The sequence below is a fragment of the Perissodus microlepis genome, chromosome 16, assembly GCF_051167445.1.
Source record: "Perissodus microlepis isolate ML-2025 ecotype Zambia chromosome 16, ASM5116744v1, whole genome shotgun sequence".
Classification (NCBI taxonomy): domain Eukaryota; kingdom Metazoa; phylum Chordata; class Actinopteri; order Cichliformes; family Cichlidae; genus Perissodus; species Perissodus microlepis.
In genome coordinates, this window is record NC_140476.1 from 17936786 (window position 1) to 17951287 (window position 14502).

Consider the following 14502-nt stretch of genomic DNA (forward strand, 5'->3'; position numbering starts at 1 on the left):
TTACTGCCGTGGGTATAATAATCCTTTTGCCTCGGGCACACTTGAATTTTACATGATGACCAAATGTTAGTAAAGCATAGAGGTTGAATTCTGCCAAGTACAGTCATAAACATCCTCACCCAAGAGGAAAAGCCTGTATGATGAAGTATAATAATAACAGTGAAAAACAATGCTTTGGCTTTGGTATTAATGCTGGAACAGCGGAGGGTCTGAAGACAAATCAAGCCTTAACAGAGGCCTTTTATAGAGATAGGCAAGAACAGGATATTATTTCATTATTATGTCTCAGCTTCACTTAACAATTTAGCCACATCATTACAGTGGCGCCCAGGTTGCAGTGTCACAGTAAAGTATGGCCCAGAGAGAGAGCCAAGAACTTTTACTGAGCTGATATTAATTGATTTGTCCTGATCTACCCAGACCTGGCCTCCCTGGGCTCAGCCTCCTCAGTGGAGCAGTGCCAAGGCTCTGTCCTAACTCTGCATAAAAATAAATGAGAAGCTCTGGGGCTAGTCTCTAAAGCCAGAGGATATTGTTCGATTTCACGTCAGCCCTCCAGGAGGCAATTTAAACAACCCAGCATGCTAATCAACCTGGTATAAAAAGCAGTTCTGGAGGGTAGCCCATTCTTCTTTTTTTCTCACTCTCTCTTACTGCAACAAGGCCAAAAGGACATAAACAATCCAAGGGGAAAGTGTAATTGGGCCAGTGTCTATGCAGGCACTATCACACTCCAGCGTAATCTCGCTATATGAAGTGACACAGAGAACGACTTCTTCTTACAATAAAGGGCATGCCTTGGCCAGTTGTACAATATAATAGGTTGACAAACCATTTTTCAAAATACAGGAAAACCTTAAAATGCCCTTCTGCTGTAACAATCAATACTGAGAATCAATTCCTACAAACAAAGACTGTTAGTGTGAAAAAAAAACAAAGCAATTCCACTAGAAGAGTGGAGGATGCGAGAGTCCGTGTTCCTGCTGCCATCACCACAGCATCTCAGTTGAACTCGTTCGGAGAGGCAGAGACCAGCGCCAACAAATAATTCAAACCTCTAATATTCCCCTGCTTTTTGTTATAGCCGTAGAAATATGATAGCGTTCATTCTCCGCTTGTGCCATGAACCCACGGGTCACATGGTAGCAGATCACAGACTTCTGTGTGACTCAGAGGTTAAACTAATCATGAATGACTTTCTCACATGGCCCACGCAGTGCCCTTAGAAATCTACACCAGCTTGTCATCCAGCGGTGGGTCGAACCTGCCTTTCATGTATTTGCATCACTGAGCGGTTTAGATGGCCTGATGGTTATGCTTCTCGTGTCACTGACCTGCTCCTCACTGAATTCACCGTTAGCTATGCAGTCCTTTATTTCCATGGAGTGATGAAACTGTCTATTTCACTGATAAGCTGTGAAAGACATCCTCTCAACATCAGTCTGGATTCATGCAGATCTTCACAATGCATTTATGCAACACTTCACAGGTACACTACCCTGAACTCAACCACACATCTGAATGTTTGAATGTTTAAAAAATGAAATTAAATACATTTCTGAAAATCAATATTTCATTGTTGTATGTTTCTCAGTTTATGTTTTCCTGCCTTTAGAGAAACAAATGTCCTTCAACCATCTCAATACTGAAGTCTAAAAAAGAATAATTTCTCAGAAAAAATCAACCAATGACTTAATGTAACAGCTGATAAACACTGCCACCTATTGACAGAACAATAGTTTTACAATTTATATCAACTGATGCAATACATGAGGGTAGGTTATATATCTGCAGTCTTAACTCGACAAACACGGAAGGAATTTTTTTTTTAAGTTTACTTCACTCAATAGGCATGTATAGCACATTTACATCAAAGTCAGATACTGCTGTAGTAACTTTTTGTGAAAAACTGAAAGAAACGTAACAAAGTTAATACAAAAAGAGCAGAACAAGAAAACCAAAATGCCACAGCACCATTCTAACTTAATTTACAATTAATTAATGAAAGATAGCAATTATATCATAAGTTAATAGAAATTTCAGTTGTTATTGCAAAAGTGTTAAAAAATTGCATAAAAATACTCTAAAGAACCTTTTGATCGCAGATATGATGCAGACAAATTGACATTATGACTTTATTTTCTTACAGATATGCATAACAAATACCCTTTTTCTTTCATTAATTTAATTTAATCCTGTCACAGTAAAACTGTACTGTATGAGATTGTGATAGTGCATCTTTTTATTGAATGAAATTTCCCCCTAACACATATACATAAAACTAGAGCTTTTAAAATACTTTAGAACATACTGTATCATCATCATCATCATCATCTTCATTTTTATCATCATTTAAAAAAGAATATATGTACATGTAGTTGTCAAACAAACACATTCACTAACTAGAAGTGCCAAAATACACAAGAATGCATTATTTCATGTAATTTCTGTTGCATAATTTCAGACCAGCCCTCTGCAGTGGTCTGTAAGATGACTAACTCTGTGGTATTTTTAGAAGCTGTTTTGTTAGCATAATAGTATTTGCTGATTTATAGGAGGTCTTGGATATCTTATCTACTTTGAAAAAACAAAATGAATGGTGACCTCCGGTCTTAAGTCTCTGATATAATTGTCTGCTTTTGTTTTCAGTGTTTCCTACCATCAATCTGTCTGTTTTTCTGGCCTCTCTAAGCAAATAACTGTTTGCCTTTGTTCTGACTCAGACTGAAGGACATCTACACTCTTTTCAACTGTAGACTGGATCTTTACAAAGATTTTACAATTTCAGTTTTGAGATCGGTTTCCTTCTGAACTACAATCAATAGGTTCACTTCTTTTCTGAAAGCCTTTCCACTATAGCCTTTCATTATGGCTTTTCCTGTCTGTTTTTTCTTATTCTAGGCCACACGGTGGACTTTACTATTATTCTTTGTGGTTTCACCTGTGTGTTTTATGCCTGTGTTTTATGCCTGGATTACATGTAAATGTACCCTGTGGATGAATGATCCAATCTAATAACATTTAGCAGGCACACACTCACTCACTGTAAAGGAATCTCATATACACAAATGGAAGCACTCACTTGAATGAGAAAAAAATCATTTTTTACTCTTTTTACATGTATGTGGGGTGAATGTAGCACTGTAAGTTCAGTCTGTTTGAAAGCTCAACTGAACCGAGAGAGAAAAAGGCTAACATTTGTGAAAAGACAGTACTTTTGAGAAAATTGTATGTAAATGACACAATGCTACTAGGACTGCACGTGCTGCATCAGAAACTTTAGAAAGGCGTTCATTAGTTTAGCCTTTTTTTGATGATCGGGCTCTGTTGCTACAGGGTTACAGTTACTATTGCCTTGTCCTGAGGCAGAATTCTTTGCTTTCATCACCTCTACCACCTGATATGATCAGAAACGTCTTGCTGATTGTCCTCTCCCAAGTGTGTAGCTTTTTGTGCTCATTTTTCTCCAGTATTCAGATAAGGAATGGTAGATAACTCTTCTTTCCCATTTATGACAGTAGATTAATTTCCTTCCCCCGAGCCTGATGACTTTCCAACAATTTCCTTATTAGGTTGTCCAGTAGCCTGTTCTTTGTTGGAGTCATCCACATGTTCCCCAGCATCATTTTTAGATGCCATCGTTGGAGAAGCTGGGGCCAAAGATGAAAGCAGCTCTGCAGCCGACAGAGAGGCATTATTTTCAGGAGCAGACATCTGCTTTTTTCACCAAGTCTGAAATAAACAGTAGAAAGATTAAAAAAAAGAATGTGCACTAGTCTGTTAATAACTTGTAGTCAAAGACACCAGTATAGCTCAGTTCGTTGAGCAGCTGACCCATATACCAAAGAGGTACTGCAGGGGCCTGGCTTTGATTCTGACCTGGGACATTTGTCATTCTATCAGCACTCTGACCCTCCTTTCCTCTCTGATCTGTACCTGTTATAAAATAAATCTTTAACAGGGAAAAATACTTTACAGTTAAAATAAACTAGTCCTATTCACTGGATGTTTAATCAAAATGGTCATAGCCAAAAAAACAGTTTTCAAGAAAGCCACAGACTGCATAAAAATAGTTAATCAAAATAAATGTCAACTGAATTTAGCGCATATTCAAAGTTGTAATGCGTATATAAACTAGAATTCGTAGACAGAAAGAAAATACTGAACTGTTAAGTATAAACAATAAAAGACAGTGATGCTGCCACATACTTTGTACTTTGTATCATGACACAAATACAATTGACCCTACACTAAACCATAAACTCTACAGGTTAACAATAAATGCTCCTCCCGTTGGTTACTTGCATTGATTTACTTGGTACGGCTGCTCTAATAAAGTGAAAGTGTTTGAAATAAGTGCTTCACAGTGCAAGAATGCACAGAGAAATCATGAAAGAAACATAAATTTGACAGCAAATTGATTTTGAAAAACTTATTTTTCGGTTTGTTTTTTATTGTTATTTTTTAGGCTTATTTATTTTTGTCCAGTTGATTATAATGTTATGTATACTGTGATCAACTTCGATGGCCATAGTGAGAAGCACATAAGTAACATTAGGTACGGAAAAACTTTAGTTCAATTTCTATTTAGTAATTAGCAATAAACAAATGGCCCTTTTTAAAATATGCATAATCTTCAGTAAAATGAGTAGGAACAAAAGGATTTCTGTATTGTTTTTTTTTTTCACATTTCTTCCTGACAATTCAAGTTCTTCCAACGTCATCCAAAACTATCTTTGTGTGATTTTAAAGGGAAAAAAATGTGTCACATTGATAAAATCTACATAAATTTTACTTTAAATTATTTAAAATTATTCAAAAATACTCAAAATACAAAAAGCACACTAAACAACAATGAATCATTTTGTCTGTTAGAGAAACAGTCACATATTTGGCACACTAACCCTAAACACCAAATTATATTTCATGTTCAAAAACTTGTCAGCTTTTGTCTTGCTAACCAATTTTTTTCCTGTGACTATTCTGAATCTAGCTTTCATGGTATACTTTCAAACCTGGATTTTTAGGAGCAGTGGATGATTGCAGACCAGATTCTGTGGCCCCACTGTGTTCTTCTTCTCTGGCTGGATTTATATTAGCTTGTCCTTTTCTGATTTTAAAAGACTTTACAGGCACAACGGGCTTAACTTTTTTGGGCTCGTCTTTGTTGTTTTCCACACCTGAGACAGAAAAAGGAAAAATATTGCTTCAGCAAGAAGCTGCCTTGGGAGTTGGGAGTTAGTAGGTGGTAGTGCTGCTAAGTTAGTTTGGTTAATGACGTTTTAGGTTAATGTATGCATGCTTACAATGTTTAATCTTTTCTATGTTCACTATTATAACTTTTCATCTGCTAATTAGGACCAAACATGAAGCTTAGGTTGCTGGTGATGAAAAGCTTGTTTCTTGACGTACTTTAAAAATATAGTTTAGACATGAAGCCACAAGTTTATACAAAATTCCAGCAGTCACCAAATGCTAGAAGGAAACTATCAACATTAAAGAAATGAAACCAGTAAGTGCCAAAAATGCAGTACGTTAAACTGCTGCAGTACTTTAGGGTGACTCCATGAACAAAATCCCCACAGATCAGTGTTTCATTTAACACTTTAACTTTGATTTAGTTTTAGTGTGATTTAGGCATTTCAGTTATTTCTGTTTTAGTCTATTTTTAGTTGACTGAAAATCTAAAGATTCACTTGACTAAAATATATAGTTTAAAGGTTTGTTTTGTTTTTAGCAGTTTTTGAACTGTGACAAATGTGTCCTTTGTTTATTGCATTTTCATGAGAAACAAGAAACATGGGAGCTACTTGTGCTGTACCATTTGCCAGGGGCAGATCAAATGCTGATCATTCTAACTGCATTACTTCTAACCTGGTCCCACCTTTCTACACAACTTAATTAGTTCTCATTGGACCTCGTTTCTACAGATCTTTTTTGTCATTGACAAAAAATGTCAGTATCATTATCATTGTTTTATTTCCCATGCATTCGTTTTTATTTAGTTAACATTTACAAACTTAACATCTGCACAGACCCTGATAATAAAGTGGTGACCGTCTTTATAGCTACTGGTTAAAATTTTATGAAGCTTGAAGTCATACATCATTTGATGTGAGGTCACTTTACATGATAGGTAGATGCTACCAGGCCTCGTCTCTTGAACTTGTTTGTGGTGTTGGCAGCTTTTGGAGCATTTTGGTAAATGACTTGTTTGTGGTAACTACACAACCGGATCATCAGCGGTCTCAGCTCTAGTTTTTGTGTGTGTTCTAACATTTTACACTTTATTTAAGCTCAAATAGCAGACATGTGACAGGTAAAGTGTACATGTATGAATATATATAGGACCATGCTTCAAAATATCAACCACATAATTTATTGTCTTAATATGTCATGACATATTAAGACAATAAATTGTCATAACATGGTGACAGGCCCAGCCATTAAACCACTTGTCAGTCAACTGTCTAATTACTTTTGAACCTCTGAAAATGGAGGTGTATGTTTTAAAAAACTTACTGAAATTCTTAAACAGTAATGCAATATGTTTATCCAACCCTTTAAATTAAAGCTGGATGTTTGCATTTCAATCACATCTTGATTGTTTGATTTAACATTCACTGTGGTGATATGCAGAGGAAAAAATTGCAAAATAATATTTCATGGGCCCAAAAAATAAACTTATGCACCTGAGTGTTTCTTCATACTATTTACTGATTTAAGACAAATACTGTCTGATGCCATCTTCTAAAATGTACATTTTTCTTTACTCTGTTCAATCCTATTAAAGAGCTAATTTTATATTCTCTATGCTTCACTGGATTTAATGTCAAAAAAATGTATGTTTGTCTGCCTCTAATATGTTGTCTGTCTGTCTGGATATTTGCCTATTCTTTCCTGATCTTTTGTATGAGGGACTGTATGTATAATGTCAGAGGAGTATTGAAAGGTACTGGTGTTGAATAGTTTTGACATTATGGCACTCCAAGACTACAGACTACATAAAGGCAGTTTCACTTAACTCTTCCTTCCTGGACACCTACACCATCTTATTCACTGTTATCTTTAGATACATGTTTGCTCATTATTTTCATGAAGTCTTTTTCAAAGTGTGACTCTTTCTGTACCAGAAAAACAAAAAAAAAAGCAGTTTATAGCTGTTGTTTCTGCACCTGTTTGATCAGGAACGGTCAGTGGATCTTCCTTCTTTGTCTTGTCATCTGATTCCTTTTCTTTTTGTTTTTCTTCTGTGACCTGTTCTGAGCTGACATCTTTCCCAACAACAGGTGGATTGTTGATCGAAGATGAACTTGGCTGGTTAGCTGAAGAACCATCACCATTTTCAGTAGAACCCTTTGGTTCCTCATCTTCCTGTTGCTCTGATCCTGAAACAAACGGGGGAAAAGTTTAAAAAAAAAATGCACTAGTCTGCTAAAAGATGGTAGTAGGGTTAAATAGTTTGGAGGGAAACTTGGTTTATTCTAAACCAATCTTTCTCCAGTGAGGTGTAAAAATGGGTCAAGAAAACAAAGAAGCCATTTCCCAATAAATATATTAAAATAAACCAAGTAAAGTAATTTTTAAAGACATATTTTGCATCTAAACTAGGAAATGTTATTGTAATCATCAAAGGATGACGACTGGTTCAAAGAGTAACAAAATCTTTTCAATGCTGGTTTTCAAATTCTTTTTTAGATAACAAAAAGACATTTTCCACTGTCACCCAAATTATGTACAATGCTCCAGACGTTATGATGATGTAGATGTTAATTAATATTAATAAGAATTCTATAATAATATAATCTTTGGTAAAATGAAGAGTAACAAAAAGATTTCTGTATTGTTTTTTTCACATTTCTTCCTGACAATTAAAACTCTTCCAACGTCATCCAAAATATCTATGTGTGAATTTAAAAGGACAAAAATATGTCATATGGATAAAAGGTAAAATCTGCATAATTTTACTTTAAATTATTTAAAATTATTCAAAAATACTCAAAATACAAAAAGCACACTAAACAACAATGAATCATTTTGTCTGTTAGAGAAACAGTCACATATTTGGCACACTAACCCTAAACACCAAATTATATTTCATGTTCAAAAACTTGTCAGCTTTTGTCTTGCTAACCAATTTTTTTCCTGTGACTATTCTGAATCTAGCTTTCATGGTATACTTTCAAACCTGGATTTTTAGGAGCAGTGGATGATTGCAGACCAGATTCTGTGGCCCCACTGTGTTCTTCTTCTCTGGCTGGATTTATATTAGCTTGTCCTTTTCTGATTTTAAAAGACTTTACAGGCACAACGGGCTTAACTTTTTTGGGCTCATCTTTGTTGTTTTCCACACCTGAGACAGAAAAAGGAAAAATATTGCTTCAGCAAGAAGCTGCCTTGGGAGTTGGGAGTTAGTAGGTGGTAGTGCTGCTAAGTTAGTTTGGTTAATGACGTTTTAGGTTAATGTATGCATGCTTACAATGTTTAATCTTTTCTATGTTCACTATTATAACTTTTCATCTGCTAATTAGGACCAAACATGAAGCTTAGGTTGCTGGTGATGAAAAGCTTGTTTCTTAACGTACTTTAAAAATATAGTTTAGACATGAAGCCACAAGTTTATACAAAATTCCAGCAGTCACCAAATGCAAGAAAGAAACTATCAACATTAAAGAAATGAAACCAGTAAGTGCCAAAAATGCAGTACGTTAAACTGCTGCAGTACTTTAGGGTGACTCCATGAACAAAATCCCCACAGATCAGTGTTTCATTTAACACTTTAACTATGATTTAGTTTTAGTGTGATTTAGGCATTTCAGTTATTTCTGTTTTAGTCTATTTTTAGTTGACTGAAAATCTAAAGATTCACTCGACTAAAATATATAGTTTAAAGGTTTGTTTTGTTTTTAGCAGTTTTTGAACTGTGACAAATGTGTCCTTTGTTTATTGCATTTTCATGAGAAACAAGAAACATGGGAGCTAGTTGTGCTGTACCATTTGCCAGGGGCAGATCAAATGCTGATCATTCTAACTGCATTACTTCTAAACTGGTCCCACCTTTCTACACAACTTAATTAGTTCTCATTGGACCTCGTTTCTACAGATCTTTTTTGTCATTGACAAAAAATGTCAGTATCATTATCATCATTTTACGTCCCATGCATTCGTTTTTATTTAGTTAACATCTTGTTTTTGTCAGAAAATCAAAGGTGGCTGATAAAAATAAAATGACAATGATTTATTTACAAAATTAACATCTGCACAGACCCTGATAATAAAGTGGTGACCTTAACAAGTGAACTAAAAATGCTGATGGTGCAGTAAACAGTTTGCGTCTTTATAGCTACTGGTTAAAATTTTATGAAGCTTAAAGTCATACATCATTTGATGTGAGGTTACTTTACATGATAGGTAGGTGCTACCAGGCCTCGTCTCTTGAACTTGTTTGTGGTGTTGGCAGCTTTTGGAGCATTTTGGTAAATGACTTGTTTGTGGTAACTACACAACCGGATCATCAGCGGTCTCAGCTCTAGTTTTTGTGTGTGTTCTAACATTTTACACTTTATTTAAGCTCAAATAGCAGACATGTGACAGGTAAAGTGTACATGTATGAATATATATAGGACCATGCTTCAAAATATCAACCACATAATTTATTGTCTTAATATGTCATGACATATTAAGACAATAAATTGTCATAACATGGTGACAGGCCCAGCCATTAAACCACTTGTCAGTCAACTGTCTAATTACTTTTGAACCTCTGAAAATGGAGGTGTATGTTTTAAAAAACTTACTGAAATTCTTAAACAGTAATGCAATATGTTCATCCAACCCTTTAAATTAAAGCTGGATGTTTGCATTTCAATCACATCTTGATTGTTTGATTTAACATTCACTGTGGTGATATGCAGAGGAAAAAATTGCAAAATAATATTTCATGGGCCCAAAAAATAAACTTATGCACCTGAGTGTTTCTTCATACTATTTACTGATTTAAGACAAATACTGTCTGATGCCATCTTCTAAAATGTACATTTTTCTTTACTCTGTTCAATCCTATTAAAGAGCTAATTTTATATTCTCTATGCTTCACTGGATTTAATGTCAAAAAATGTATGTTTGTCTGCCTCTAATATGTTGTCTGTCTGTCTGAATATTTGCCTATTCTTTCCTGATCTTTTGTATGAGGGACTGTATGTATAATGTCAGAGGAGTATTGAAAGGTACTGGTGTTGAATAGTTTTGACATTATGGCACTCCAAGACTACAGACTATATAAAGGCAGTTTCACTTAACTCTTCCTTCCTGGACACCTACACCATCTTATTCACTGTTATCTTTAGATACATGTTTGCTCATTATTTTCATGAAGTCTTTTTCAAAGTGTGACTCTTTCTGTACCAGAAAAACAAAAAAAAAAAAGCAGTTTATAGCTGTTGTTTCTGCACCTGTTTGATCAGGAACGGTCGGTGGATCTTCCTTCTTTGTCTTGTCATCTGATTCCTTTTCTTTTTGTTTTTCTTCTGTGACCTGTTCTGAGCTGACATCTTTCCCAACAACAGGTGGATTGTTGATCGAAGATGAACTTGGCTGGTTAGCTGAAGAACCATCACCATTTTCAGTAGAACCCTTTGGTTCCTCATCTTCCTGTTGCTCTGATCCTGAAACAAACGGGGGAAAAGTTTAAAAAAAAAATGCACTAGTCTGCTAAAAGATGGTAGTAGGGTTAAATAGTTTGGAGGGAAACTTGGTTTATTCTAAACCAGTCTTTCTCCAGTGAGGTGTAAAAATGGGTCAAGAAAACAAAGAAGCCATTTCCCAATAAATATATTAAAATAAACCAAGTAAAGTAATTTTTAAAGACATATTTTGCATCTAAACTAGGAAATGTTATTGTAATCATCAAAGGATGACGACTGGTTCAAAGAGTAACAAAATCTTTTCAATGCTGGTTTTCAAATTCTTTTTTAGATAACAAAAAGACATTTTCCACTGTCACCCAAATTATGTACAATGCTCCAGACGTTATGATGATGTAGATGTTAATTAATATTAATAAGAATTCTATAATAATATAATCTTTGGTAAAATGAAGAGTAACAAAAAGATTTCTGTATTGTTTTTTTCACATTTCTTCCTGACAATTAAAACTCTTCCAACGTCATCCAAACTATCTATGTGTGAATTTAAAAGGACAAAAATATGTCATATGGATAAAAGGTAAAATCTGCATAATTTTACTTTAAATTATTTAAAATTATTCAAAAATACTCAAAATACAAAAAGCACACTAAACAACAATGAATCATTTTGTCTGTTAGAGAAACAGTCACATATTTGGCACACTAACCCTAAACACCAAATTATATTTCATGTTCAAAAACTTGTCAGCTTTTGTCTTGCTAACCAATTTTTTTCCTGTGACTATTCTGAATCTAGCTTTCATGGTATACTTTCAAACCTGGATTTTTAGGAGCAGTGGATGATTGCAGACCAGATTCTGTGGCCCCACTGTGTTCTTCTTCTCTGGCTGGATTTATATTAGCTTGTCCTTTTCTGATTTTAAAAGACTTTACAGGCACAACGGGCTTAACTTTTTTGGGCTCATCTTTGTTGTTTTCCACACCTGAGACAGAAAAAGGAAAAATATTGCTTCAGCAAGAAGCTGCCTTGGGAGTTGGGAGTTAGTAGGTGGTAGTGCTGCTAAGTTAGTTTGGTTAATGATGTTTTAGGTTAATGTATGCATGCTTACAATGTTTAATCTTTTCCATGGTCACTATTATAACTTTTCATCTGCTAATTAGGACCAAACATGAAGCTTAGGTTGCTGGTGATGAAAAGCTTGTTTCTTGACGTACTTTAAAAATATAGTTTAGACATGAAGCCACAAGTTTATACAAAATTCCAGCAGTCACCAAATGCTAGAAGGAAACTATCAACATTAAAGAAATGAAACCAGTAAGTGCCAAAAATGCAGTACGTTAAACTGCTGCAGTACTTTAGGGTGACTCCATGAACAAAATCCCCACAGATCAGTGTTTCATTTAACACTTTAACTTTGATTTAGTTTTAGTGTGATTTAGGCATTTCAGTTATTTCTGTTTTAGTCTATTTTTAGTTGACTGAAAATCTAAAGATTCACTTGACTAAAATATATAGTTTAAAGGTTTGTTTTGTTTTTAGCAGTTTTTGAACTGTGACAAATGTGTCCTTTGTTTATTGCATTTTCATGAGAAACAAGAAACATGGGAGCTAGTTGTGCTGTACCATTTGCCAGGGGCAGATCAAATGCTGATCATTCTAACTGCATTACTTCTAAACTGGTCCCACCTTTCTACACAACTTAATTAGTTCTCATTGGACCTCGTTTCTACAGATCTTTTTTGTCATTGACAAAAAATGTCAGTATCATTATCATTGTTTTATTTCCCATGCATTCGTTTTTATTTAGTTAACATTTACAAACTTAACATCTGCACAGACCCTGATAATAAAGTGGTGACCGTCTTTATAGCTACTGGTTAAAATTTTATGAAGCTTGAAGTCATACATCATTTGATGTGAGGTCACTTTACATGATAGGTAGGTGCTACCAGGCCTCGTCTCTTGAACTTGTTTGTGGTGTTGGCAGCTTTTGGAGCATTTTGGTAAATGACTTGTTTGTGGTAACTACACAACCGGATCATCAGCGGTCTCAGCTCTAGTTTTTGTGTGTGTTCTAACATTTTACACTTTATTTAAGCTCAAATAGCAGACATGTGACAGGTAAAGTGTACATGTATGAATATATATAGGACCATGCTTCAAAATATCAACCACATAATTTATTGTCTTAATATGTCATGACAATATGTCATGACATATTAAGACAATAAATTGTCATAACATGGTGACAGGCCCAGCCATTAAACCACTTGTCAGTCAACTGTCTAATTACTTTTGAACCTCTGAAAATGGAGGTGTATGTTTTAAAAAACTTACTGAAATTCTTAAACAGTAATGCAATATGTTTATCCAACCCTTTAAATTAAAGCTGGATGTTTGCATTTCAATCACATCTTGATTGTTTGATTTAACCTTCACTGTGGTGATATGCAGAGGAAAAAATTGCAAAATAATATTTCATGGGCCCAAAAAATAAACTTATGCACCTGAGTGTTTCTTCATACTATTTACTGATTTAAGACAAATACTGTCTGATGCCATCTTCTAAAATGTACATTTTTCTTTACTCTGTTCAATCCTATTAAAGAGCTAATTTTATATTCTCTATGCTTCACTGGATTTAATGTCAAAAAATGTATGTTTGTCTGCCTCTAATATGTTGTCTGTCTGTCTGGATATTTGCCTATTCTTTCCTGATCTTTTGTATGAGGGACTGTATGTATAATGTCAGAGGAGTATTGAAAGGTACTGGTGTTGAATAGTTTTGACATTATGGCACTCCAAGACTACAGACTACATAAAGGCAGTTTCACTTAACTCTTCCTTCCTGGACACCTACACCATCTTATTCACTGTTATCTTTAGATACATGTTTGCTCATTATTTTCATGAAGTCTTTTTCAAAGTGTGACTCTTTCTGTACCAGAAAAACAAAAAAAAAAGCAGTTTATAGCTGTTGTTTCTGCACCTGTTTGATCAGGAACGGTCGGTGGATCTTCCTTCTTTGTCTTGTCATCTGATTCCTTTTCTTTTTGTTTTTCTTCTGTGACCTGTTCTGAGCTGACATCTTTCCCAACAACAGGTGGATTGTTGATCGAAGATGAACTTGGCTGGTTAGCTGAAGAACCATCACCATTTTCAGTAGAACCCTTTGGTTCCTCATCTTCCTGTTGCTCTGATCCTGAAACAAACGGGGGAAAAGTTTAAAAAAAAAATGCACTAGTCTGCTAAAAGATGGTAGTAGGGTTAAATAGTTTGGAGGGAAACTTGGTTTATTCTAAACCAGTCTTTCTCCAGTGAGGTGTAAAAATGGGTCAAGAAAACAAAGAAGCCATTTCCCAATAAATATATTAAAATAAACCAAGTAAAGTAATTTTTAAAGACATATTTTGCATCTAAACTAGGAAATGTTATTGTAATCATCAAAGGATGACGACTGGTTCAAAGAGTAACAAAATCTTTTCAATGCTGGTTTTCAAATTCTTTTTTAGATAACAAAAAGACATTTTCCACTGTCACCCAAATTATGTACAATGCTCCAGACGTTATGATGATGTAGACGTTAATTAATATTAATAAGAATTCTATAATAATATAATCTTTGGTAAAATGAAGAGTAACAAAAAGATTTCTGTATTGTTTTTTTCACATTTCTTCCTGACAATTAAAACTCTTCCAACGTCATCCAAAATATCTATGTGTGAATTTAAAAGGACAAAAATATGTCATATGGATAAAAGGTAAAATCTGCATAATTTTACTTTAAATTATTTAAAATTATTCAAAAATACTCAAAATACAAAAAGCACACTAAACAACAATGAATCATTTTGT

General features: G+C 34.6%; 1 protein-coding gene across 9 annotated transcripts in view; it reads right to left on the reverse strand.

The window, feature by feature from the left end:
- Nucleotides 1-1239: 1239 nt before the first annotated feature.
- The window catches only part of LOC146370709 (uncharacterized), a 33532-nt gene continuing 20269 nt past the window's right edge, over nucleotides 1240-14502 (reverse strand). For 3 of the 9 annotated variants that reach the window (XM_084908042.1, XM_084908041.1, XM_084908044.1), the window contains exons 16-22: nucleotides 13637-13849; nucleotides 11465-11629; nucleotides 10452-10664; nucleotides 8189-8353; nucleotides 7176-7388; nucleotides 5016-5180; nucleotides 1241-3732 (exon numbers count right to left, since the gene is read on the reverse strand). In XM_084908042.1, coding sequence (XP_084764168.1) covers nucleotides 3701-3732; nucleotides 5016-5180; nucleotides 7176-7388; nucleotides 8189-8353; nucleotides 10452-10664; nucleotides 11465-11629; nucleotides 13637-13849 — 1166 coding nt within the window. In that variant the 3' untranslated portion in view covers nucleotides 1241-3700. Of the gene's footprint in view, nucleotides 3733-5015; nucleotides 5181-7175; nucleotides 7389-8188; nucleotides 8354-10451; nucleotides 10665-11464; nucleotides 11630-13636; nucleotides 13850-14502 lie in introns of all 9 variants that reach the window. The other 6 variants (XM_084908039.1, XM_084908037.1, XM_084908043.1 and 3 more) reach the window with 6 other exon arrangements.